The 27,592-nt window shown below is 40.6% G+C and overlaps 2 protein-coding genes across 6 annotated transcripts in view; both read right to left on the reverse strand.

The window, feature by feature from the left end:
* Positions 1 to 27,592, reverse strand: part of LOC141148280 (interferon-induced very large GTPase 1-like) — a 203,949-nt gene that overhangs the window by 81,276 nt on the left and 95,081 nt on the right. The gene's annotated exons all lie outside the window — the stretch shown is intronic.
* LOC141148281 (interferon-induced very large GTPase 1-like) lies at positions 15,802 to 22,902 on the reverse strand. Its single transcript, XM_073635570.1, has 2 exons — positions 16,630 to 22,902; positions 15,802 to 16,596 (listed from the first exon to the last, which is right to left on the reverse strand). The coding sequence occupies exon 1, from the start codon at positions 22,513 to 22,515 to the stop codon at positions 21,253 to 21,255; it is 1,263 nt and encodes a 420-aa protein (XP_073491671.1). The 5' UTR covers positions 22,516 to 22,902; the 3' UTR covers positions 15,802 to 16,596; positions 16,630 to 21,252.

Genomic DNA, 27,592 nt, shown 5'->3' on the forward strand with positions numbered 1-27,592 from the left:
GGCTGCATTTGGTGGGACTCAGGCTGCATTTGATGGGACACAGGCTGCATTTGATGGGACACATGCTGCATTTGGTGGGACACAGGCTGCATTTGATGGGACACATGCTGCATTTGATGGGACACAGGCTGCATTTGATGGGACACAGGCTGCATTTGATGTGACGCAGGCTGCATTTGGTGGGACACAGGCTGCATTTGATGGGACACAGGCTGCATTTGATGGGACACAGGCTGCATTTGGTGGGACACATGCTGCATTTGGTGGGACACATGCTGCATTTGGTGGGACACAGGCTGCATTTGATGGGACACAGGCTGCATTTGATGGGACACATGCTGCATTTGGTGGGACACAGGCCGCATTTGATGGGACACATGCTGCATTTGATGGGACACAGGCTGCATTTGATGGGACACAGGCTGCATTTGATGTGACGCAGGCTGCATTTGGTGGGACACAGGCTGCATTTGATGGGACACATGCTGCATGTAAGGAGGGACTCCACTGGGGGCACCTGATGTAAGGACGGACTCCGCTGGGGGCACCTGATGGCATCTGGTGGCAGGTGACGTGGCTAGTGACACACTCAGGGCTCCCACTGATTCTGCATTATGGTGAGTTGAATGATTTCGCTTTATATTACAATGTAATAATAGAAATAATGCGCTTCAATCATCCTGACACTGGAAGATAGAGAAAAAAATGGATAGAGATAGAAAACACCTTAAGTAAAACCACGTTGCACAAGAACATCTGGATATCAAATAAATATAGAACATTAGATTTAAACACACATGAACTGACAAAAAATGCTTTCAGAATCTGGGACACATTACACCGGAAACAAAAGTGGGTACATAACTCACCACTAATCGCCCTCACTGGTACAAAGTTTTTTTCACCGGGTGAAGATAAATCCTGAAGACTTAAAATAAAGAATCCACAAATTAAAGATATCATTAGGAAAGGGAAAATGAAATTTGCACAAGAATTAGAGATTAAATTCGGTGGAAAATTACGTGAATGGGAATACACTCAATTAAAGCACTTAGTCACTACATCACCGTATAAGTTTAGAGATGGAGAAGAATTGAGTTGTTTGGAAAAACTCTGTGCGACACCAATGCCATTCAAGGGAGACATCTCAAAAGTATACGAGTTCCTATCAGATCTGGAGGGCCAAAAAAGACCCTCCGTCATAGAAAAATGGGAAAAAGAATTAGAAATAAATTTGGAAGAGCAACAAATGGAGAAAATGATTGCAGGAGGATATAATCAAGCTTGGGACGTCAACACCATCGAGATGAATTATAAGTTCCTAGTCAGGTGGTACATGACTCCGGAGAGGCTCCATAGAATTACCCAGGAAAGATCACCATTATGCTGGAGAAATTGTGGAAAAAAAGCCACAATGATACACATATGGTGGGACTGTCCAAAAATCAATATATTTTGGCAAGAAGTAATTACATGTGTAAAGATGATAACAGGAGAGAAGCTAGAAAATAATAGACTGGTTTGTCTGTTTCATGATACCGACTCCCTTAAAAACCAATACATGAAAAAGGTAACGTCAAAATTATTTAACGCTGCAAAGGGATTGGTCCCAAAAAAATGGTTAAAGACTGAAAGCCCAGACATAAGAGAATGGTTTAACCAAGTGGAGTACTATCACAAAATTGATTTTTTCTGGTATAAAGAGCAAGGACAATTACCGTATATACTCGAGTATAAGTCATCCTGAGTATAAGTCGAGGCCCTAATTTACCACAAAAAAATGGGAAAAACGTATTGACCCGAGTATAAGACGAGGGTGAGAAATGCACAGCTACTGTAAATGGAAAAGAGGGTCAACAATGCCCATTTGCAGCCTCACTGTGCCCATTTGCAGCCTCACTGTGCCCATTTGCAGCCATAGGTCCCCCAAACTTCAAAGTTGGTAGTTAAGGGTTCCTAGATGCCCCCAAGCTGCAGCCAAAATTTGGGGTCTCTGAACCCAAAGGGTCCCGAAATGACATTGCTGCAGATGGACACAGTTAACCGACTTTGGGGCCCCATATCTCAGGGCCACTTAAAGCTAGGACCCCAAATTTGGTGTGCAAACCCAGTGGAACTAGCACTATAAAATATCCAAAGCTGGAGTTTCTAGCACCAAGTGGCCCTTGAGATACAGGGCCCCAAATTCGGTTCAGAAAATGTCAAGCACTTTTCTGCAGAAGAGAATGACATTTTCCGAACCTATTTTGGGGCCCAGTATCTCGGGGCCACTTGGTGCTAGGAACTCCAGCTTTGAATATGTTGTGATACCAGTGCTACTGGGTTTGCACACCAAATTTGGGGTTCCTAGCACCAAATGGCCCTGCGATATGGGGCCCCAAATTCGGTTCAGAAAATGTCAAGCACTTTTCTGCAGAAGAGAATGACATTTTCCAAACCGAATTTGGGGCCCCGTATCTCGGGGCCACTTGGTGCTAGGAACTCCAGCTTTGGATATGTTGTGTTACCAGTTCTACTGGGTTTGTACACCAAATGTGGGGTACCTAGCACTAAGTGGCCCTGAGATACGGGGCCCCAAATTCGGTTCGGAAAATAAATTTTTTTGCTGCAGAAAAGTGCTTGACTCGAGTATAAGTCAGGGGGGCACTTTCAGCACAAAAAAATGTGCTGAAAAACTCGACTTATACTCGAGTATATACGGTAGATAAATATGCTAGTGTCTGGAACAATTGGGTAAAATACAAAACATCGGACAGCTATAAGCAGAAGTTGGTAGAAAGTATAAAATCATAAGAAGAAAAAAAACACCAGGGAAAGAAAGGAAGAAAAATGTAGTGGTGAGGCAGGTGGGGAGGGGGTGGGGGGTTAGGGGGAAGTTAGAGAGGGAGGGAAGTTGGGGGAAGGTGGCATAGACCGAGATTCTTTTAAAACAGTTTGCATAAATAAAATTGAGGGACTTCCCTTCTGTTTTTTATCTTTTCGCTGTGATCTGTTCTATTATTTTTTTCTTTATTTGTTTAAATGTTACCACAATGATGTGAACTTGAGAATGGACATGTTTTGAACGTCAGGTTGAAATAAGTCTCTCAAAGGTGGACACTGATGTGGAAAAAAAAAAAGAAAGAAAAAAAAACAAAAAACAATCATCCTGACACCATAACAACCATGGTGCCGGAATGATTGAAGTGCTAACACCAGGCATTTGGAGTATCTTTATCTGCTGATTGTTAAACTTTCTAGAATACACATTTTTCTATTGTTGTGTAGGATCTGGGCCTGCTGTCCCTCCATCCCTCTCTCCTTCCATCCCTCATTCATCTCAGACGCTAACCACACCAACTTAGAGCCACACCCACTATTCCGCTGAAACCACATTCATTTTCACCAAGTGGGAGGGGTCAAAAAAGGAAGGGCGTGGTCTGGTGCCCCCCCATCGTAAACCTTCACCAGCCACCCCTGCTTCTGACATGAAGCAAATTTCTCCAAGGTGTTTCTGTGCATTATCCCAGGCTCAGGTCTCTCATTAAGTATAATTTACATTTTTTACATTTTATACCGGGTACCGCGACCTGAAAAGTGACCCTGCAACTTTTCTCTGGACTATTGTGTTGCTTTAAGTGAATCAACCCCAGTGTGTCTTAGAGCCATCACTATTCTCATCCAACTTTATTTTTAATTTATTTTTTTATCCATATTGGGATTTAACATAATACAGGAATTATCTTCCCCCGGTGACGTCACTCCACAAGCGCTGCGCTCCAGCGCCATCTCTGCTTCTCGGCTCCTCCCTGAAGACTTCCACCCGGCCTTCTCCACTCCGCTGACATCCCGGCTTCTTTTACATGATGAACCTTTTTTTATTCTACTATATGTGAGTTGCCCCTTGTCTTTTCATTTATGATTAAACCTTATATGTTGTCTGCACTTTTCTTCTCTCTTTTGCAGGAAATATCGGGGCCAACAGGCTCCCACAAAACAACAATCAACATGGAGCATGGTTCACATACAGAAAAAGTCAACAGTAAAAACACTGCAGAGCGACCAGAAAATACAAGTTCCAGAAAACAATCTCTCTCTGATTAGTAGTATACAGTAATAGTTAGAATATGTAGAGTGATAATGGTACTCTGCTGCCCTCTTGTGGCAAGTCAACTAATTTTTGTTTATATAACCATTCGAAGACCAGGCCTTTTCTGGCACTTTTTGCTTACTACATGTAACAATCAGTATTTTTTTACTAGAAAATATCTTAGAACCCCCAAATATTATATATCTTTTAACCGCTTGCGGACCAGCCACCGCAGTTTAACTGCGGCAGGTTGGCGTCGCTGCACAAAATCACGTAAGTGTATGTGATCTCGCGAGGTCCGGATAGGAGGCGCCATACTGTCGCAGTCACGATAAAAATCGCTGATCGCCACCATTACTAGTAAAAAAAAAATAATAATAATAAAAATACCATAAAATTATCCCCTATTTTTTAGACGCTATAACTTTTGCTTAAACCAATCATTAAACGCTTATTGCGATTTTTTTTTTACCAGAAATATGAAGAAGAATACATATCGGTCTAAACTGAGGGAAAAAAAAATGTTTTTTTATATATTTTTGGGGATATTTATTATAGCAAAAAGTAAAAAATAATGCGTTTTTTTTCAAAATTGTCGCTATTTTTTTGTTTGTTTTAAATAAAAACCACAGAGGTGATCAAATACCACCAAAAGAAAGCTCTATTTGTGGGAAAAAAAGGACGTCAATTTTGTTTGGGTACAATGTCGCACGACCGCGCAATTGTCAGTTAAAGCGACACAGTGCTGAATCGCAAAAAGTGCTCTGGTCAGGAAGGGGGCAAATCCTGGTTAAAGCAGAGGCCCTAGAGAATAAATTGATGGGTATTGGGATTTTTTTAATGTCAAAAAGTATTTGTGCAGCAGTTTTTTCAAACGCAATTATTTAGGAAAAGATACACTTTAAAAAAAAAAAAATTTTATGCAAAAAAATACAACACATAACCCAATTTTTTTTGTAAAATTAAAAAGTTGATGTTACGTTAAGTAAATTAATACCAAACATGTCACGCTTTAATTGCACACGCCCGTGCAACTGCGTCAAACAATGTAAATTTTACTATCCATAGGTGACGCTTTAAAAGTCTTTACAGGTTATCACTTTAGATTTACACAATAAATAAACGCTTATTGCGATACAGCGACAATTTTGAAAAAAACGCATTATTTTTTACTTTTTGCTATAGTAAATATCCCCAAAAAATATATAAAAAACATTTTTTTTCCTCAGTTTAGACTGATATGTATTCTTCTTCATATTTTTGGTAAAAAAAAATCGCAATAAGCGTTTATTTATTGGTCTGGTGTTAGAATTACTGCAGAGATACCTTACATGTGAGGAACAATCGCTACTTGCACGCGGGTCCAGCGCTTGTGTCCGGGTTTACGCTTAAGAGCGGGGGAATGGGGGCACTTTTATTTTATATTTTTAAACTGATTTATTTAGTCTCTTTTTAACCACTTCCTGACCGCCGCACAACGATATACGTCGGCAATTTGAAGAAGGATATCTCTGTTATGGCAGCAGCTAGCTACCATAACCCCGGTATCCTCGTCTTCAGCCAGCGGTCCGGTTTCCGATAATGGTGGTCTCTGCGGCAGATTCGCCGCGAGATGGTCGTTATCGGCGGCGGGAGAGGGCCCCCCTCCCGCAGCTCTCCCGTGCCATCCGCCACTTACCGGAGCCGTCGGCAGCGGCGGAGGCGATCGGGTCCTTCCTGTGGCTGGGTATGGAGACAAGTGAAGGGAAGATGACCCCCACCCGTCTCCATACCACTGCGGGGTTTTGACATCGCTTCCGCCCATAGCTCTTAAAGGGCCATGTATTTTTTATTTTTTTTTCAAATGACAAAATTTTTATTTTTTTTATTTCTTTATTGCATTTTAGTGTAAATATGAGATTTGAAGTCTTTTTGACCCCCAGATCTCATATTTAAGAGGACCTGTCATGCTTTTTTCTATTACAAGGGATGTTTACATTCCTTGTAATAGGAATAAAAGGGACAACATTTTTTTTTAAAGAACAGTGTGAAAAATAAAAGGTAAAATAAAAAAAAATAACAAGCTCACGTGCAGAAACGATCGCTTACGTGAGCAGCGCCCGCATATGAAAACAGTGTTCAAACCACACACGTGAGGTATCACCGCAATCGCTTGAGCGAGAGCAATGATTCTAGCCCTAGACCTCCTCTGTAACTCAAAACATGTAACCTGTAGAATTTTTTAAATCGTCAATGAAGATTTTTAAGGGTAAAAGTTTGTCGCCATTCCACGAGCGGGTGCAATTTTGAAGCGCGACATGTTGGGTATCAATTTACTCGGCGGAACATTATCTTTCACAATATAAAACAAAATTGGGCTAACTTTACTGTTGTCTTATTTTTTAATTCAAAAAAGTGTATTTTTTCCAAAAAAGTGCGCTTGTAAGACCGCTGCGCAAATACGGTGTGACATAAAGTATTGCAATGACCGCCATTTTATTCTCTAAGGTGTTAGAAAAAAAATATATAATGTTTGGGGGTTCTAAGTAATTTTCTAGGAAAAAAATTGTTTTTAACTTGTAAACACCAAATCTCAGAAAGAGGCTCTAGTCTATAAATGGTTAAACTGTTGCTTTAATTTTTATCACTTTTTTTATTGCTGTTAAAAGGAAAGGACATCCCTTGTGACAGCAATAGCATACCTCCAAACTGTCCCTAATTTTGAGGGACTGTCCCTGATTTGGAGCAATGTCCCTCTGTCCCTCTTTCCCCCTCATTTGTCCCTCATTTTGGTCTGATCTATAATGTTGTATATAAAATACACTTTTTATCTATCAAAAAGTGTTTCCCAGCGCTAAACCTTTCATCCAATTTCTATATTTCTGCATTTGTAAATCTCAAAAGCCAATATAAAGGAATAGTAGTGTATATATATATATATATATAATATATATAATATAATATATATATATATTTGTATATACAGTACTATGCAAAGCACTTACTGTGTAAGTTTTAGGCAGGTGTGGAAAAATGCTGTAAACGAAGAATGCTCTCTTAAATAGAAGTGTTAATATTTTATTTCTATCAATTAATTCAATGGAAAGTAAATGAAGAGAGAAGAAATCCAAATCAAATCAATATTTGGTGTGACCACCCTTTGCCCTCAAACCACCAACTATTCTTCTAGGTAGACTTGCAAACAGTTATTGAAGGAACTCGGCAGGTAGGTTGTTCCAAACATCTTGAAGAACTAACTACAGATCTTCTGTGGATGTCGGCTGCCTCAAATCCTTCTGTCTTTTCTTCTAATTCCAGACAGACTACATGATGCTGAGATCAGGGCTCTGAGGGGGCCAAGCCATCACTTCCAGGACTCCTTGTTCTTCTTTATACTGAAGATAGTTCTTAATGACATTGGCTGTATGTTTGGGGTGGCTGTCCTGCTGCAGAATAATCAATGGTTTGGCATGATGGAGAAGTATCTGCCTGTATTTCTCAGCATAGAGGACACCTTTGACCAAATCTCCAACTTTATTTGCAGAAATGCAGCCCCAAACTTGCAAGGAATCTCCACAATGCTTCACAGTTACCTGCAGACACTCATTATTGTACTGCTCTCCAGCCCTTACCCCAACAAACTGCCTCCTGCTACATCCAAATATTTCACATTCTGACTTATCAGGCCAGAGCACCTGCTGCCATTTTTCTACACCCCAGGGTGCCAGCAAGGGATCCAAGAAGAGGAGGATCACAGCTGCTCTGTGCAAAACGATTGCACAGAGCAAGAAAGTATAACTTACTTGCCAGGAGTAGTTACCCTGGTCATTTGTTAGAGATCCATTAATTTCTCCCTAAGTTTGACCTGGTTGTACTTTTCTCTTCTACCACTAGGTGGCCGGGCAGTTGGTGGTACTAGATATGAGAAGGACAACTCAAGGTCAGGTTATGGGTATATGGGGTATCTCAGCCTATGAGCAGGGGTTTTCTTAAATCCCTTGGCCTGCTGGGAGAGCCTATATATTCAGTTTGAGTAAGGTGATCTGTGTTCTGTGCTACCCGGATGGCTGTCTGGGTGGACGTGTGTCGTGTGCCCCAGGCTGATAGGCCGGAGATTGGGCCTATCCCGGGGGCATCTGGCTGCTAGGCTGTCTGAGGTCCTATCCAGAAGTAAGAGAGCAGCGGTGGGGTTGGGATTGCGGCTTGCAGTCCAACTAGAAGTGATGGTTCTATTAGCTGGAGAACTTGTCAGTGGTCGGAGGTAGAAGGGAAGCTGTCGCCACAAAGGGACCAACCACCTTTACCAGGGACCACAGGGAGTAACTGAAGCAAGAACCAGAACCATATTCTCCCCGAATGGCCACGGTGGACAATTGGGAAACTTCAGGCGGTGATCAAGTCAGGGACCCAACCAGTGGAGGGGACACTTGTAGAGCAGCCTTGTGAGTCAAGCCAGGGACTGAGCCGGTCAGCAGGGGTGAAGCTTGAGAAGTATCTGGAGTGCCAAGCTAGAAACCCAGCAGGGAATCGTGGGTGACTCTTGAGGGAGCTACCACCAGTGGTGTAGCATGGGGGTGCAAGGGGTGCCGTTGCCCCAGGTACAACATTTGGGGGGGGCGAAATCCCACACCAGTGTGTGTGACCTGGCTCCATCCTCCTAATTTTGATTACCAGTGCCTCCGTGCTTCGGCCACCATATTCCACCACAGGATGGACCTTGGCACCCTATGATTGGTCGAATAAGGTCATGTGCAGCAGCAGGGCTGGCCTGTCCTCGATTGCTGGTGAGTGGGGCCGACCTCTACTTAGCTGTGAGCCGCCACTGTCTTCCCCCCTCCTCCTCTCCTCCGGAGTCTGGATCGGATCCCAGATCGTTTCCCCATTGTGGCAGGCAGTCTGGCAGTGTGACAGACTGTAGAGGCAGAGCAGATCATGGAAGAAAAGCAGGTGAGTGAGAGACTCCCTTGTGAGTCGCATTGCTGGGCTGCTGAGGGCAGTGGACATGGTCTGGGGAGAGGGAGCAGCCAGTAAATCAGTTTAGTGTGCAGTGTAGTGTGTAGTGGGTAGTGTTTAGAGTGTAGTTTAGGGTGTAGTGTAGTGTGTAGGGTGCAGTGTAGTGTTTAGTGTGTAGTGTTTAGTGTGTAGTTTAGTGTGTAGTGTAGTGGGCAGTTAAGTGTTTAGTGTGTAGTGTAGTGGGCAGATTAATGTGTAGTGTAGTCGGCAGTTTAGTGTTTAGTGTGTAGTGTAGTGGGCAGTTTAGTGTGTAGTGTAGTGGGCAGTTAAGTGTTTAGTGTGTTTACATAAATGTATGACTCAGAGGGTTGGCCGTGTCATTGCAAGCATCCCTTGTAATTTTTAGAACTAAATGTGTACCTCAAAATGGGATTTTAAGGGCAATGCAGAAATTGGCAGTGTTGAATTATAGTTAAAAAGAAGTTTATTGATACAAAAACTAATAGGATATACATGAACATACACATTGATCTATAGTTAAGAATAATTATAAAAACATCAGATATATGGAAACATATGATGCATCCTACTGCTAGTTACAAGTACCACCCCGGATAGGTGTGATGGCGTCCTGATAGCAGATTTCCAACGCGTTTCAACTTATTGTAAGGATAAAGTCTTCCTCAGGGAGGGACTGCATCACATTCTAAAATTTTAAGTAACAGCATGAATATTGGTATATACTTAAATATTTGTTTGTTACCTATATCTACAGAAATCGCATTACAACAGAAAAGTATAATATGCAACTTACATTTGCATTTAACTGTGAAAAATCGGTTTCCCAGTGCTGGCAGGGGTCCTAACACGTGATTGTCAATGCTGCTCAAATACCCTCTACGGGATGGCCTGGTATATTGTGAAGAAACCAGTATTTGGCAGTCGTGATAATTAAACAACTGAAAAACATGAAGGTATAAGGGAAATGCTAAGAAATTGAACATCAAAAAGGTCAAAGAATGGAAATAATGGTGATTCGTAGGGGAAATAAGGTTCCCCAGGGCCATCATAGAGTAAAAGAGATCAAATACCTTAAATTGATTGTGTCAGGTGTATTGTTCCAAGTGGCAGGGAGCTCCGGTCCTGGAGTACCTCTCTGTAACAAAGCCAGTTGTGGAATGCTGCCTGTGGCCATCCCTGGCGTCCTAATATATGGGGTGTGGGCGTGGCTAAGTGATGGGCGTAGCCCTATTCTAGGTAGAGTCTCACATTCATTGATGGTGCAGTGGAGGGGGTGCGACTTCAATTGGCTGCTGTCACTGTTTAGAGGAAGCACCTTTGTACAATGTATTGAGGGGGAGCGTCCACAAGCTTCCCTGTTGTCTAGGTAGCAGACGCTTGGACCTCCTCCTTCCTTTTCTCCTCCCCGTGACGTGAAGCCTATTGCTTACACGTAGCCCATGTAGTATGGGCACGGGGTGAGGCGGGGAGAGAGGTGCGTCTGGTTGCCGGGGCAATGTGCATATGACGTTGGGGTCACATGGCCCCGACGTCAGTTCCTAAAAGAGGGAGGGGCGCCGTGTGACTCCACAGCGCTATTGAGCAGTCTTATCCATGTTAAACCGGGCATCGGGGCATAGTAGCCCCGCTGTCTGACAAAAAAGTATCAGACTATGCACAGCGGTGTATGGGGTACTGTTCTATGCTGATGTCATAGATGTCACCAAGATATACAGTGACAAGTAGGACAAAAAGTAGCAGGTCTATACTCCCTCATTAGAGATGGAAAAAGGAAGGAAGAAAAATTGTATAAAAGAATTGCAAAGAATTGATTGAAATGGGGATAGTACTGATGAAATATGAAATATATATAATAAGAGAATGTGAAGGGAGATTTTTATTCTTAAATATGCCCAAACCTCTTTATGATGATTGTACTGTCATTGAGCGAATGGCAGAACATCAAAATTAGGGCTTATAACCACTGACACAGTAGGAAATCCCGGGGCATCAAAATAAGATCTGACGCCTTCGGGGTATTCGGGCCATGATGTTGCGTCATGGCCCCCCCCTGTGCCGGGTAGGGATAGTGGGCAGAATGGCAACGGTATCATTGGCCCTTTGTTTCAGCACTGAGAGGCGGATTCATATGGCACAGTCGCATGAAAAAAATGCATCTGCAGAAATAACAGCAATTAACATAATACTGTATACAAAATAGTTACACAAAAGAGATTACAGTAATTACAGTAAATAAGCTTAATTAGAAAAACTCTCCTATATAGTTTCTGACTGGGTAGGGTGTAGAGTCTTAGCAGGTTAACATGGATAAGACTGCTCAATAGCGCTGTGGAGTCACACGGCGCCCCTCCCTCTTTTAGGAACTGACGTCGGGGCCATGTGACCCCAACGTCATATGCACATTGCCCCGGCAACCAGACGCACCTCTCTCCCCGCCTCACCCCGTGCCCATACTACATGGGCTACGTGTAAGCAATAGGCTTCACGTCACGGGGAGGAGAAAAGGAAGGAGGAGGTCCAAGCGTCTGCTACCTAGACAACAGGGAAGCTTGTGGACGCTCCCCCTCAATACATTGTACAAAGGTGCTTCCTCTAAACAGTGACAGCAGCCAATTGAAGTCGCACCCCCTCCACTGCACCATCAATGAATGTGAGACTCTACCTAGAATAGGGCTACGCCCATCACTTAGCCACGCCCACACCCCATATATTAGGACGCCAGGGATGGCCACAGGCAGCATTCCACAACTGGCTTTGTTACAGAGAGGTACTCCAGGACCGGAGCTCCCTGCCACTTGGAACAATACACCTGACACAATCAATTTAAGGTATTTGATCTCTTTTACTCTATGATGGCCCTGGGGAACCTTATTTCCCCTACGAATCACCATTATTTCCATTCTTTGACCTTTTTGATGTTCAATTTCTTAGCATTTCCCTTATACCTTCATGTTTTTCAGTTGTTTAATTATCACGACTGCCAAATACTGGTTTCTTCACAATATACCAGGCCATCCCGTAGAGGGTATTTGAGCAGCATTGACAATCACGTGTTAGGACCCCTGCCAGCACTGGGAAACCGATTTTTCACAGTTAAATGCAAATGTAAGTTGCATATTATACTTTTCTGTTGTAATGCGATTTCTGTAGATATAGGTAACAAACAAATATTTAAGTATATACCAATATTCATGCTGTTACTTAAAATTTTAGAATGTGATGCAGTCCCTCCCTGAGGAAGACTTTATCCTTACAATAAGTAGAAACGCGTTGGAAATCTGCTATCAGGATGCCATCACACCTATCGGGGGTGGTACTTGTAACTAGCAGTAGGATGCATCATATGTTTCCATATATCTGATGTTTTTATAATTATTCTTAACTATAGATCAATGTGTATGTTCATGTATATCCTATTCGTTTTTGTATCAATAAACTTCTTTTTAACTATAATTCAACACTGCCAATTTCTGCATTGCCCTTAAAATCCCATTTTGAGGTACACATTTAGTTCTAAAAAGTGTTTAGTGTGTAGTGTAGTGGGCAGATTAATGTGTAGTGTAGTCGGCAGTTTAGTGTTTAGTGTGTAGTGTAGTGGGCAGTGTAGTGTAGAGGGCAGTTTAGTGTGTAGTGTAGTGTACAGTGTGTAGTGGGCAGTTTAGTGTTTAGTGTGTAGTGTAGTGGGCATTTTAGTGTGTAGCGTAGTGGGCAGTGTAGCGTAGTGGGCAGTGTAGCATAGTGGGCAGTGTAGTGTGTAGTGTATTTTAGTGTAGGTCAGTGTAGGAATCAGGTAGGTCAGTGTAGTGGTCAGTGTAGGAATCAGGTAGGTCAGTGTAGTGGTCTGTATAGGAATCAGGTAGGTCAGTGTAGTGGTCTGTATAGGAATCAGGTAGGTCAGTGTAGTGGTCAGTGTAGGAATCAGGTAGGTCAGTGTGTTTTTTTTGTTTAGTTTTTCTTCCCCCATTATTGATGGTAGGTTCCATGCACATTTTTTGTAATACATTTATTTTTTATTTTTTATTTATTTATATTTATTTTGAATTGAACACAGTGAATGTCTATAAAGTCCAGAAACCAATCAATCGTGAAAAATAATCGTGAAAATATTTGAGGAAAGTCCAAAAAAAGAGTGAGGGTGACTCCAAAACTGCTCAGCTGTGTTTTCAAACATCCACCACACCTCTGTGACGTGAATCCACTCCCTGCTGAAATTCAAACTCACCAGCTGTTAAGGCCTCTCACTCTCGTGTTTGGCCTGACAGAGCCTCTAACCCACTTACATGGGGGTTAACATGCGAGCATACACCTCCACTGCTCCATAGGAACACCGCTTTTCTCAGGTTGGTAGTATGACATAAAAATAAAAGAAGCTCCAATAGTGTAATCTCGTTTAAAAGATTTAATCACATATAAAACAACTTGTAATGAACTCACATTTAAAATAAAATAACAGGCAAGTCACTTCACGGCAAATAGAGAACTCCCACAGCACAGCAAGCAATAGCAACTGAAATAACAACAGGCAGGCCAGGGCGGACCCAGGAGGTGTGTGTGCTCACGTTCGTCTCACCCGTCCCTTCACTGGAGCTCCGCTCTGTCCCCCTTCACTCCCTCCTCTAGCACTCGTGTGAGATCGCCGTGTAGCTACGCCCCGACATATTTCATCATAAAGATTTAATCATGGGGTTGGCTAACCGGCGAATCAATCAAACTATTTAACCACACCAGAATTAGAGGGGGCGGGTGCAATTCACTCAGCGTTCACACACTTCCTGTGTCTCCGTGTGTGCAATTAAAAAATAAAAAAATAAATAAAATAAAAATAAAATAAATAAATAAATAAATAAGATAAAAAATAAATAATAATAAATAAAAAATACAAAAAAAATAAAAAAAATAATACATAAATAATAAATAAATAAAAAATAAATAAATAAATACATAAATAAATAAATAAAAAATAAAAATAAATAAATAATAAATAAATTTATTTTTTAATTTAATTGTAATTTTAATTTTTATTTTCACTTTTCATTTTTTATTTTTATCCTATTCTTTATTCTATTTTTAATATTTTTCACAAGAATATTTTTCACTATGTATATTCATTATCAATGTGGATATATTGTACTGACTCCTAATGTGGGGTAGAAATGATTCATTTTAAGACAATTCAACCTTTGTGAGAAATATCTGGGAAGTAATAACCCCTTGGTATGATGGTTAGCGTTCTAATGTAGAGGGAAGGGATATTGTTAAGTTGATCGCCACGCATGTACCTGTAAAATACCTTTTAAACATTGATTGAAATATATTCAATATAGAACTGTGAACCAGAATGAAGGGAAGGGCTATAGATTGCACACACAGAGACACAGGAAGTGTGTGAACACTGAGTGAATTGCACCCGCCCCCTTTAATTCTGGTGTGGTTAAATAGTTTGATTGATTCGCCGGTTAGCCAACCCCATGATTAAATCTTTATGATGAAACATGTCGGGGCGTAGCTACACGGCGATCTCACACGAGTGCTAGAGGAGGGAGTGAAGGGGGACAGAGCGGAGCTCCAGTGAAGGGACGAGTGCTGCGGACGGGTGAGACGAACGTGAGCACACACACCTCCTGGGTCCGCCGGGGCCTGCCGGTTGTTATTTCAGTTGCTATTGCTTGCTGTGCTGTGGGAGTTCTCCATTTGCCGTGAAGTGACTTGCCTGTTACTTTATTTTAAAGGTGAGTTCATTACAAGTTGTTTTATATGTGATTAAATCTTTTAAACGAGATTACACTATTGGTGGGTTAGAGGCTCTGTCAGGCCAAACACGAGAGTGAGAGGCCTTAACAGCTGGTGAGTTTGAATCCCAGCAGGGAGTGGATTCACATCACAGAGGTGTGGTGGATGTTTGAAAACACAGCTGAGCAGTTTTGGAGTCACCCTCACTCTTTTTTTGGACTTTCTTAAAATATTTTCACGATTATTTTTCACGATTGATTGGTTTCTGGACTTTATAGATATTTACTGTGTTCAATTTTCATGATATATTTTTTCTTGGATTTATATATTTGTATATCACTTTCACTGAGTGTTATAATTTATATTAGCTCATATTGAATTTATTGAATAATTTATTTTATTTAATATTAATTTTTACTTTTTGGGATATTTAGCAATATATGTTTTTTCACTTTTTCTCTAGTCACTTCTGTATTCAGCTCACTGGCTGGATAAGAGTGTCTGACATCTCCCCACCTGGGGATTAGCGCCACTATTTCATCTATAATTTTCCTTTGGTGACTTCGGTTTATATACATTTTATTGTTAAGTGGCAGCTTTGGTAGGGTTTTGACATTTAATAACATAGCGCGGAGGTGGTAATACAGGTCAGGGGCGGCGTAATTTGCACCTGGTTATCTCCAGTTTTCAACATTGTTTAAAAATTGACAGACCACTCACTGATACAGGGGATCCTAATGGAAGGTGAAAAGAAAGGTATGATCTCCAGATGTTACAACATGCTTCTCAATGCAATCCAAGATCCCGCTAGCCTACCTTGTAGGCGTAAATGGGAGGAGCCATGGATGGGGAGACGTGGAATCTTTGCCTCGCCTCCGCCCCCCCTGGTCTCAGTGTCAGAATGTTTATACTGAAATAATAAAATAGTATTGTAATCATGAAAATATGCAAATCTTTGATTTGGGAGATTTACAATTTTCTACTAATACCAACAAGAAATTCAAGTTCGTTTATCCGTGCTATTTTGAAGACAAGTGATACAAATGATATTGCTTAAAAATATATATTTATTTATTTAAAAAAAACAGTGCAAATTAAATATCAGGTATATTTCGTGATAAAACAAATAAATGGATATAGTTCTACATATCAAAGATAAATGATGGTTCAGATAATATTCACAGTTCTCTCATTCAAATTTCTTATAACAAAATACCACATTTCAATACTTAAATGATACTTGTACATTTTAAACCTGGCAACTTGTGAATAGCCTTCTGTGACTTCACGGACTTGTGGAAAAAAATATTGTTTACCTTAATACCAGAGGCGTTGCTAGGTGTACAAAAGATCTGGTTCTAGAGCCCATAGCAGCGTAGTAAAGAAAGTCATACGCTTGGGCGGGCATACACATGTATATACAGTAATATACATGTGCGTGTGTGTGTGTGTGTGTGTATATATCCCCAGAGAGCCCCCCCTACATCAGAGTCCCCAGAGAGCCTCCCCCTTGCATCAGGATCTCCAGAGAGCCCCCCACTTACATCAGGATCCCCAGAGAGCCCCCACTTACATCAGGGTTCCCAGAGAGCCCCCTTACATTAGAGTCCCCAGAGAGCCTCCCCCTTAAATCAGGGTCACTAGAAAGCCTCCCCCTTGCATCAGGGTCCCCAGAGAGCCCCCCACTTACATCAGGGTCCCCAGAGAGCCTCCCCTCCCCTTGTGGACCCCTGCAGAGACTTGGGGCTATGGGCCCCAGATTCAGGGCTATAGCCCCAAAAGCCACCCCCTAGCGACGCCACTGCTTAATACTATGATGTGATCTCTTCTCAAAACCAACAGACCTTTTTATTACACTCTTATCAAAACCAACAGACCTTCTTATTACACTCTTATATGCACAAACAAAAATTGTTATATTGTGCACAGCTTGATAATTTGATCAAAGCTTATATTTTAGATTTAGAATGAATCAATGGTTTAACATATACTATAACCAATCCGATTCTAAAACTTTGAAGTCAGTATTATGAGATATAACAATATATATGTATCTCACTTCGTTTAGAAGCAAAACAAATTCATACCGCAGTTAGAATTCACTTCACTCCAAAGCAGAACTAACAATGGATTGGATTAGTCAAACATATGCTCAACCAAACAATTCAATTACCTAAAAAGGTATACATTGGAAAGAATAATACTTTACCAGGTATTTAAGAATTCTGTCAGTTTGAGAAGCAAAGTCCCAAAAGAGACTTCTTTCCACTTTAGAGATAGACCCTTCCAGCCATCCTCAGAGCTCCTCCAGATCTTCCCATAGCTCCCCTCCCATAGCTCTCTTTTCCTGCTATCTGTCTCTCCTTTTTATCTCACCCAAAAAGTGTGTGTGTGTCTCATGATTATGCAATTGATGATGTCATATGACAATGGAGTTTATATGTTACCTTGACAACCAAGACCAACGCCATTTTGAATAAATTACCAATTTCAACCTCTTAGGGGCAGTGTTAGATCAGAAATTACTTTTAATGTGATTGACATGACCTTCTGACCTTGGCTTAGCAAAACACCATTAATTGTCTAATGGTTGACAATCAAGTGTCAATATCCCCAACCGTCCTGGCGCTTCTTAAAATATCTGTGTATGAGAAAATATACCCCACACAATTAACTGGGGTTGTAAATGCCATGAAAGTGAAGGATTCTTACGATAAGCCTAATGCCGCGTACACACGAGCGGACTTTACGGCAGACTTTGCTCGGCGGACTTTGACGGACTTTACGACGGACTTTCTGAATGAACGGACTTGCCTACACACAATCCACCAAAGTCTGTCGAATTCGTACGTGATGACGTACGACCGGACTAAAACAAGGAAGTTAATAGCCAGTAGCCAATAGCTGCCCTAGCGTGGCTTTTTGTCCGTCGAACTAGCATACAGACGAGCTGACTTTTCGACCGGACTCGATTTCGACGGATTAATTTAAAACATGTTTTAAATCTAAGTCCGTCCAACTTTTGAGAAAACAAAGTCAGCTGGAGCCCACACACGATCGAATTGTCCGACCAAATCCCGTCCGCCGGGCAAAGTCTGCCGTAAAGTCCGCTCGTGTGTACGCGGCATTACAGTTATTCATGAATGATTTCCTAAATAAGATACCATATTTGCAACCTTATAATAATATATATGTAGTAAACAGGTTTATATAATGTTACCTAATAAAGATACATTGTAAAGATGTATAAAAGAAACATTATTATTTAAAATATATCATTTGTGGATAAGCCCTTTTTGTTACGTGGTTTATTCTGAAAATACTATTTAGTTTTGCAGACTGTGTAAGTTTGTACCAACTCCCCTTATCTATAAGTGTCAAAGACAAAAGATATATAACCTGGGATACTGGTATTTTTACACAGTCTCAAGACATAAAGCAACTTTTGCAACAATGCCTATTCATGGGCTATGAACTCTGATTCAACTTTAGAGCCAAAATGGCTCCTCTCATGTTCATTTGAAAAATCTACAATATAAAGGCATATATATATGAAATGTATGAATATAAATTCTTTTAACCCCAAATGTTCTGACATCAGTATTCACCTCTCAGAAATTATCTCATCTTTATCTGCTACATCGGGCATACAGGAATCCGGCACAACTTCACAAATGGGGAGTACATGACACACCCCTCTTCCCAAAATGTCTGAGAGACAATGGTGACCTCATGCACATGCTGTGGAAGTGTCTCAAACTCTTCCGCTATTGGAAGGAAGTCCTTGACATAATATCTCAGGTTTATACTATCACCATACCACGAAACCCTACGGTATGCCTACTGGGTGCCCTGGATGAGGAGATATTATCCCCATCAATGCACACGGTGATCCTTCGTCTGCTATATGTTGTCCGTAAACTAATTGCACAATTTTGGATAAATCCCAGGGTTCCCACTAGATGGCAATGTGTTAAACAGGTTAATAGCCTGCTAATAAGAGAAAAGTTAACATATTAACACAGAGATGCACCACGCAAATTCTATGCAATGTGGCAGGCTTGGTTGGATGTCCGGGGGTTGGCACCGCATCAATTGGTTAAAGACAGACTTTTACAGAGATAAAAATTAAAAGACGCTAACTTAAATAGCTGATGAGAGAAGATGCATAACACTTGATTTCAGTAGTAATGATGACTTTGGTGGGTCATGTAGAATGTTTGGGAGTGACATGTCCCCAGGGCCCTGGGGGCATGCAGAGCCTGTTAAGAATATTTAATTGTCTTATTTTTCTTTATGATGTTGTTTTCTGTTGTTTTGAATTGGTTTCTTCTTAATTAGTTCCATCTACTGTGCCTTTCTCATGTATCATTGTATATCATTTGGAATATCTGAATCACATATGGACTGTACAATACAATGTTTGACAAAGCAGCTTGTGATAACGATTGTTCTATATCTTATTCTGCAATATCCTGTATGCTATGTATTTGGCACAATGAACAACAAAATAAAAATATTTTTCTGACTAAAAAAAAAAACACCTTATGTTTGGAGGAAGCAAGGCATTGCTCATAGCCTGCCCAATACCATCCCAACAGTGAAGCATGGTGTTGGCAGCATCATGCTGTGGCAGTGTTTTTTAGCAGCAGGGACTGGGAGACTGGTCAGGGTTGAGGGAAAGCTGAATGGAGCAAAGTACAAAGATATCCTCAATGAAAACCTGTTCCACAGTGCTCAGGACCTCAGACTGGGCAGAACGATTACCTTCCAACATGACAACGATCCTAGGCACACAGCCATGACAACACAAGAGTGGCTTAGGGACAACTCTGTGAATGTCCTAGAGTTGTCCAGCCAGAGCCCAGACTTTAACCCTATTGAACATCTCAGGAGAGATCTGAAAATCGATGTCAACTAACAGCCCCCATCCAACCGGACTGAGCTTGGGAGGATTTGCAAAGAAGAATAGCAAAAAATACTCCAATCCAGGTGTGCAAAGCTTGTCACGTCATACCCAAAAATACCCGAGGCTGTAATTGCCACCAAAGGTGCTTCAACAAACTACTAAAGGATCTGAATACTTAAGTACATGTGATATTTCAGTTTTTTCATTTTAATAAATTCACAGACATTTCTAGAATTCTTTTTTCACTTCGTTATTATGGAGTACTGGGTGAGGATTTATGAGAAAAAAAAACTAATTTAAACAACTGTAGTGTCAGGCTGCAACATATCAAAATTGAAAAAAGTGAAAGGGGGTCTGAATACTTTATGAATGCAATATACACAGATCAGCCATAGCATTATGATCACTGACAAGTAAAGGGAATATCTCGTTACAATGGCACCTGAAAATTGGTGGGATATATTAGGCAGCAAGTGAACATGTTGTCCATGAGGTTGATGTGGACCACAACATACAGGGATATACATGTAATACTGACATAAAAAGCAAACACAAAGGTTGGACTTGATGGTCTTTTTTCAACCTCACCTACTATGTAACTATGTAACTCTGATGTGGTGAAAGCAGAAAAAAAGCTGACATCACAGTTTGTTGTGTATAGGGCTGTGAAGCCCATGGTGACCTGTTTCCACAGCCAAAAGCTTCTACAATGGTCACATGAACATCAGAACTGACTACGGAGCAATGGAAGAAGGTGGCCTGGTCTGACGAATCACGTGTTCTTTTACATCATGTGGATGGCCGGGTGCATCACTTACCTGGGGAAGAGATGGCACCAGGATGCGATATAAGAAGAAAGACAAGTCGGCAGAGGCAGTGTGGTGCTTTGGGCAATGTTCTGCTGGGAAACCTTCCGTCCTGCCATTCATGTGGATGTTATTTTGGTGTCCATGCCTCAATGGGTCAGGGCTGTTTTAGCAAAAGGGGGCCATACTCAATATTAGGTGGGTGGTCATTATGTTATGGCTGATCGGTGTGTGTGTGTGTGTGTGTGTGTGTGTGAGTGTGTGTGTATATATATATATAATGGTGGCACGTAGGTAGGCTCAAGGGAAGTATATAAAATGGGACTGAACAATATGAAAGTTTGGCATTTCACCTTGGGTGCTAACGAACCTTGTCCTCCTGACCCTGCTGTAAACATTTTATGCGTTTGTGCTATTAATATTAACCACCTACATATCTGGGTTTTTTTTTTACTTTATATAGATAAAGAGAGACAAATGTACTAAAAAATTTTAATAATTCAACTATCGTTGTTTGATGAAGGTAGCAGACCTTTAAAGGAACTTGTGAGAACAGAAATAATCTGCATATCCTGGCTAGTTTTTTCAGGTGCAGGTTCCAGGCTTATCTCATTTTGATCCTAACTTTGTTACCTAGAAATCTACTGGCCTGGAACTAGCAGCTTTTCCAAAAAATCTAAACACTCCCCCTACTTGTTCCAGAGCAAGGATGAGAACCTGTACATTCTAAGGCTGGAGAATTAGCAATTAATCTGTATTACAACGTTTAATGATCTATTCTTGGCTCACTGGGTTTTATTCAGGCTCTTGAGAGCTTTTTCCCTTGTCAGTTTGTGCCAGTCTTCTGGAAGATTGGCTGGGTTGGCATTGTACAGTTTGGCAAATAAATGATTGAACTGGATAAAAACAAACTTCCAGTAATCCGAGCTATCGGCAGTTGTGTCAGGGTGGATAGCCCAGTCTGGGTAATATTTTTGGTAATCTTTGTAAGGGTGGGGTTTCCCTTCTGCATTCCTAAAAGCCTTATTAGAAATGATGTTGGAAGAGCATATGGAATGGTCGAGAGCTTTTGTATTTTCATTGACATGTTGGGATAGCCCTCTCGGTCTATGGACAGTTGCGAAATGTTCTTTATGATTCCATCCTCCAGCTTCACAGGGGGCTTTACAGAAAGGACACTGTTTGTCACATCCAATCACCTTCCTGAACAATTCATCCTGAGGTTTCAGTGTTGAATGTAAAAATATCGTTTCTATGTTTCGTGACTTTATGTCTTGCTCGACCAGTTTTTCTAAGTCAGATAGGTGCCATTCAATCTCATGTGCAAACTGCTGAATAGTACTCAAATTGTTTTCAAAAAGGACGACTTTTGTACTGTTCTGTGAAATGACAAGTTCTTTCTTCAAAACGTTACAAAACTCGGCTAAGAAGTCATATATAGTCTTGGCTTGAAGAGTTTTTTCATCCTGAAGAGCTTGTTTTATTTTTCTCAAAAGACTCTGCAAAATACTTGTTTGCAATACATGAATAGTATTTTGGCATTTATAATGCTCAGTAAGGTCTTGTGAGATCCATCTTTTCATGAAATCTTCATAGCTGTTGATGTATTCTGCATATTTTTCAGAAGAGCCATCAATAAGCAATTTATTGAGCACCTCTTGTTGTAAGATTTTCCGACTCTTGAATTTCTGAGGGCCAGTTTTCTGGAGAATGTCATCCACGATCTCTTTGCCAAGGCACCTGTTGATGTGGTCCAGGATGGCTGGTGTTAACACCATACAGAATTGTTTAGCCCTTCTTTGACATTCATTCCTTGTTTCAAACATGTTGATGAACGTGTAGAAGTATTGAGGTTTCATCTCCTCTAGGTAGCTTTGTGGATCATTACGCCGGACAAACTCTTCATGCATTCTCTGAAACATCACGACCGCATTTCCTAAAACCCAAAGCTTAAGGTCCAGCTCAAACAATTTGGTTGTCCGGAGATTTTCAAATTTATGCTGCTTCAGGTTATTATTTATCATTTTCAGCAGTTCCTGAGAATACATTTCATTAAAGTCAGTCTTGGAATTTGCAATTTCTGTTACTTTTTCTTTACATTTTCTCTGTACAGACAAGGCAAGATCTTTTGCACAATCCCTTTCTCCTCTCGAATCAACTTGGAGATAGTTTCTATTAATAGAAAAGTCCTCTCCTTTATATTGATTAATGCCGCGTACACACGGTCGGACTTTTCGTCTACAAAAGTCCGACAGCCTGTCCGACAGACTTCCGACGTACCTTCGGCGGACTTGCGGCAGACTTTGTTACGAACGGACTTGCGCACACACGACCACACAAAAGTACGACAGCCTAGTACGCGGTGACGTACACCAAGTCCGACGAGACTATAAAACGGAAGTTCAATAGCCCGTACGACACCCTTTGGGCTCCTTCTGCTAATCTCGTGTTTATCTCGTGTTAGTAGAAGTTTGGTGAGAGACGATTCGCGCTTGTGAGACTCGTATTTTTCAGTTCGTTTTAACTGTTGTTCAGTCTGTGCTTGTGAGGTTTGTATCTGCTTTTCAGTGCGTTTGGTCAGTTGGCATTGAGAAATCTTTGTTTTATTGGCCGCTCGTTCCTGATTTTCAGGTCGTTCTTCACAGGCCTTGCTGTTCTTCAGTGCGTTCTGTTTAGTGCGTTCTGACCAGCCGACCGTTTTGAAGCCATGTTACCTGTACGTACTCGTCGTAGAGCTCGTGCATTGTATGTGCTTGGTGCTGTAGTTTATTCTTCAGCCCAAGACCAGTCCATGAACAGGGCGAGGAGGAGTTCATGGACCAAGAATTGGTTGCTTCAGCGTGACCAGTTCTGTCACATGCCTTTGCTCCGTGAGATCCGTGAGAATAATCCTGAGGATTTCAGGAACTTTCTCCGGATGACGGACCCCGTTTTTGACCGTTTGTTGGCTTTGCTGACCCCCTATATCAGCAGGCAGGATACCTGCATGAGGCAAGCCATCACTCCGGAGCAGAGGCTGGTCGCTACCTTGCGGTATTTGGCCACAGGGAGAAGCCTGCAGGACCTTAAGTTCTCGACAGGCATCTCCCCCCAGGCTCTGGGGATCATTATCCCAGAGACCTGTTCTGCCATCATACAGGTCCTGCAGAAGGACTATATTAAGGTAAGATATTTTTCTTTTATTAGCATCACATGTTCTTTTATGTAATCTTTGATAATATAATGTATTTCTTGCTTCAAACACTACTTACCATCATTGCAATATAGTGTGAATGTCCCCTTTTTATCCTCACACATGCTGGATTTTTTTCCTGTTATTTTTTGTCATGCATGTATATTTTCCTTCAATAACCTTCCCAGCATGAAGTGATGGGAACATATCCACCTAGTCTACTCATTTGGAATGTATTTTGTTTGAGTGTATTTAGTTTGCTGCTAATGAGCAATTATCTAGATTTCACAACCCCCCCACCCCCACCTAAACTCACTCCAAATAGTTGGCTGCTAATGAGCAATTATCTAGATTTCACAACCCCCCCCCCACCTAAACTCACTCCAAATAGTTTGCTGCTAATGAGCAATTATCTAGATTTCACAACCCCCCCACCCCCACCTAAACTCACTCCAAATAGTTGGCTGCTAATGAGCAATTATCTAGATTTCACAACCCCCCCACCCCCACCTAAACTCACTCCAAATAGTTTGCTGCTAATGAGCAATTATCTAGATTTCACAACCCCCCCCCCCCCACCTAAACTCACTCCAAATAGTTTGCTGCTAATGAGCAATTATCTAGATTTCACAACCCCCCCACCCCCACCTAAACTCACTCCAAATAGTTGGCTGCTAATGAGCAATTATCTAGATTTCACAACCCCCCCACCCCCACCCTCGTTAAAATTTGCTGGAATGTTCTGTGGTGTTGATTTGTCTAAAGCAAATATATGTGGCACTTTGCAAAATGCATGTGCACTCTACAAGTGCATTTGTTCCAGTGCTTTAGTAAATGAGCAGAAGCTCTGCTGATTTCCATCATCAAATCATATGCAAGCCTCAAAGTGTTTTCATTAATTGCCCTTGCATGTGATTGTGTACTCCTTGCAACATGAATGCCTTTTTACATTACCTCATTTACTGTAAGCTGGTTAGCAACTGCACCTGCAGAGTGCGACAACTGCAGTCTTGTAGCCTTTTTAGTCCCTAAATTCCTGCGTGTCCTCAAAGTAATTTTTTTTAGGGATTTCACAACCCCCTAAAATGTAATCAATGTTCCATCAGAGGGGGTGAGCAATCTGATAAGTGTGCCTTTCCATATTAGTTATTCCAGAAGAATTAAATTATTGAATGTTATACTGATGCTGGGGAATAATGTTTTTAATTGTCTAATTTTCTTGCAATGTTAGCTTACAAATTAATTGATTTTGGTTTTCTTTTTTGATTTCCCAGTTTCCTTCAACGCCACAGGAATGGCAGACTGTGGCATCCCATTTTGCCAGCCGTTGGGACTTTCCCAATTGTGGAGGGGCTATAGATGGGAAACATGTCCACATTGTGCCACCACCCCATTCGGGGTCATATTATTTTAATTATAAGGGGTTCCACAGTATTGTTTTAATGGCGGTGGTGTCGGCACACTATGATTTTTTATATGTGGACGTGGGGAAGAATGGCCGGATGTCGGATGGAGGAGTATTTGCCCAGACGGAGTTCTGCCAGCGTCTCCAGAGTGGTGGCCTGGGATTGCCACCTGATGAGGATAACGTGGAAGGACTCCCCTTTGTCTTCATTGCCGATGAAGCCTTCGCTCTCAGCAAGCACCTCATGAGGCCATTCCCCCAAAGAACACTCACCCCGGAGAGGAGGGTTTTTAATTACCGGCTGGCCAGAGCTAGAAGAGTGGTTGAGAATGCGTTTGGAATTCTGGCCAGCCGGTTCCGCCTGTTTCAAACAGCCATTAATTTGGCGGAATACAAACTTAATTTTATTGTTTTATCGTGCTGCATTCTGCACAACTTTTTAAATAAGCATGCTCCAAATTATATAGGCACAGTTGGGCCTGAGGCCGGACAAATAGAAGCCAACCTTCCAGGCCTGGATACTGTCCGTACTGGCTTGGCCCCCCAAAGTGCCCGTCAAGTTAGACAGCAATATGTTAATTATTTTATGGGTAGGGGGGCCATTGCAATGGGCCAGGATATCTAATTTTTGACAATAAAAAAATTATTGATGAAATCTTGCATTATATTTATTGCTTGCCTTTCTTTTGGGCTGTCTCCTAGGTTATGGTCGAGCAGTTGTAGTGCCAACTGTATTGTAATTTTAAATGTCTAAATAAGCTCCATTGCCACTGTAAACAACTTTTTTACAATTATAACTAAAATGATACTGAGCCTTGAAATAACAAACCACACATTTATTTAATTCCTATAAGGAGATGTTTTTATTAATGGTTGTTATGCATTCAGTTCTGCATTTAGTATAAAATGTTCATTGACAAAAATAGAATGATATCTTAATAATGTAGCAAAATATAATTATATCTAAATATTTATACCTAAATCCACAAAAAAATATTTTTGGCTTTTTGATTTTCACAAACAGGCTTTTTTTTTGGTTTTGGGAAAATCAAGTTTTGTTTTGTGTTTTATTTTTTTTTTTGGGTTTTTAAAGCAATTTTTGTGTTTATGTTTTTATTTTTTTAGCAAGTTATTTTTGTTTTTATTTTTTTTGAATAAAGTTTGTATATTTTTGTTTTTTTGGTTTTTTAAAATCAAGTGTTTTTTATTTATTTTTTTTTTTTAATCATGTTTTTTATTTTTTTTTGGTTTTTTAAAATCAATTTTGTTTTTTTTTTTGGTTTTTTAAAATCTATTTTTTTTTTTTTTTTTTAAATCAATTTTTTTTTTTTTTTTTGGTTTTTTTAAAATCAATTTTTTTTTTTTTTTGGTTTTTTTAAAATCAAGTTTTTTTTTTTTTGGTTTTTTTAAAATCAAGTTTTTTTTTTTTTTGGTTTTTTTAAAATCAAGTTTTTTATTTTTTTGGGTTTTTTAAAATCAAGTTTTTTATTTTTTTGATTTTTTGTGTTTTTTTGAAAATCAATTTTTATTTTTTTGTGGATTTGTGAGGTATTTACAAGAAACAGCCCTCCTTTTTTACATTAGCTTAAACAGCCATTTATGTTCTGGCCAAAACAAAAAAGAGAAGGCCCAGAATGGGGTCAGCAAAACAGGAAATGAAGGACATGATTGATGTTTTGGGGTTTAAAAAAGGGCATTTAGATTCGACCCAAAACATCAATCATGTCCTTCATTTCCTGCTGCATACGATCCAGCCGATTCCGCATTTGATCGATCTCCCCATTCCAGGCCATGATTTGAGCAATTAGCCGTTGGGCACTGTCTGGGGTAAAATAGTCAGTTGGACCTAAAGTGGAATGAAAAAAAAAAATATGTTTAGAAATATGCACACATAAGTTTACCTTACCATAAAGCTGGTGTCTCAGACACTGACCTGGTGGGGTGCCCATGTCGCAAAGTTCATTAACATCCTCGGGGGTGGCGCTGTTGCTTGACTCCAGCACAACCAGATCACCTAAAATAGAGTAGAAAAATTACATAAAATAAAAGGCAGCCATGCATAGATTACCGTAAGCTGGTGTGTCAGACACTGACCTGGTGGGGTGCCCATGTCGCCCACCTCTCCTTCCTCCACATCCTCAATGGGACTTGGGCTGATTGCCCAATCATGTTTTGCTTTGGGTTGGCTGAGTGATTTTTCCCCTATGTGAAACAAAAAATTATTTTAATCTAATTAGCACACAGATATTTTAGTACATAGTAATTTTCCAACATTTGTAATGAAGTGGTTTGTGTAGAGTTCCTATTTTACCTCAATATTTAAAATTTGAAAGACATATCGGATAGATAGATATCAATATCTCAAAATATAGTTAATAATCTTTTGATCTCTCTCTATATCTGGACCAAAATCTCAAACTATCTAACTAAATGTAAAGCCAAAAAATTAAGATAACTTCAAATCTTCCAAAAGAATGTTTTAAATTTCTATATCTATCTATCTACCTATCTCTATATTTCTCTCTCTCTATATATATATATATATTTC

This window comes from Aquarana catesbeiana, linkage group LG06 (assembly GCF_042186555.1).
Source record: "Aquarana catesbeiana isolate 2022-GZ linkage group LG06, ASM4218655v1, whole genome shotgun sequence".
Lineage (NCBI taxonomy): Eukaryota > Metazoa > Chordata > Amphibia > Anura > Ranidae > Aquarana > Aquarana catesbeiana.

Excerpts from the sequence above, each read along its gene's own strand:
- LOC141148281 (XM_073635570.1), bottom strand. The coding sequence starts at position 22,515 with ATGTATTCTCAGGAACTGCTGAAAATGATAAATAATAACCTGAAGCAG.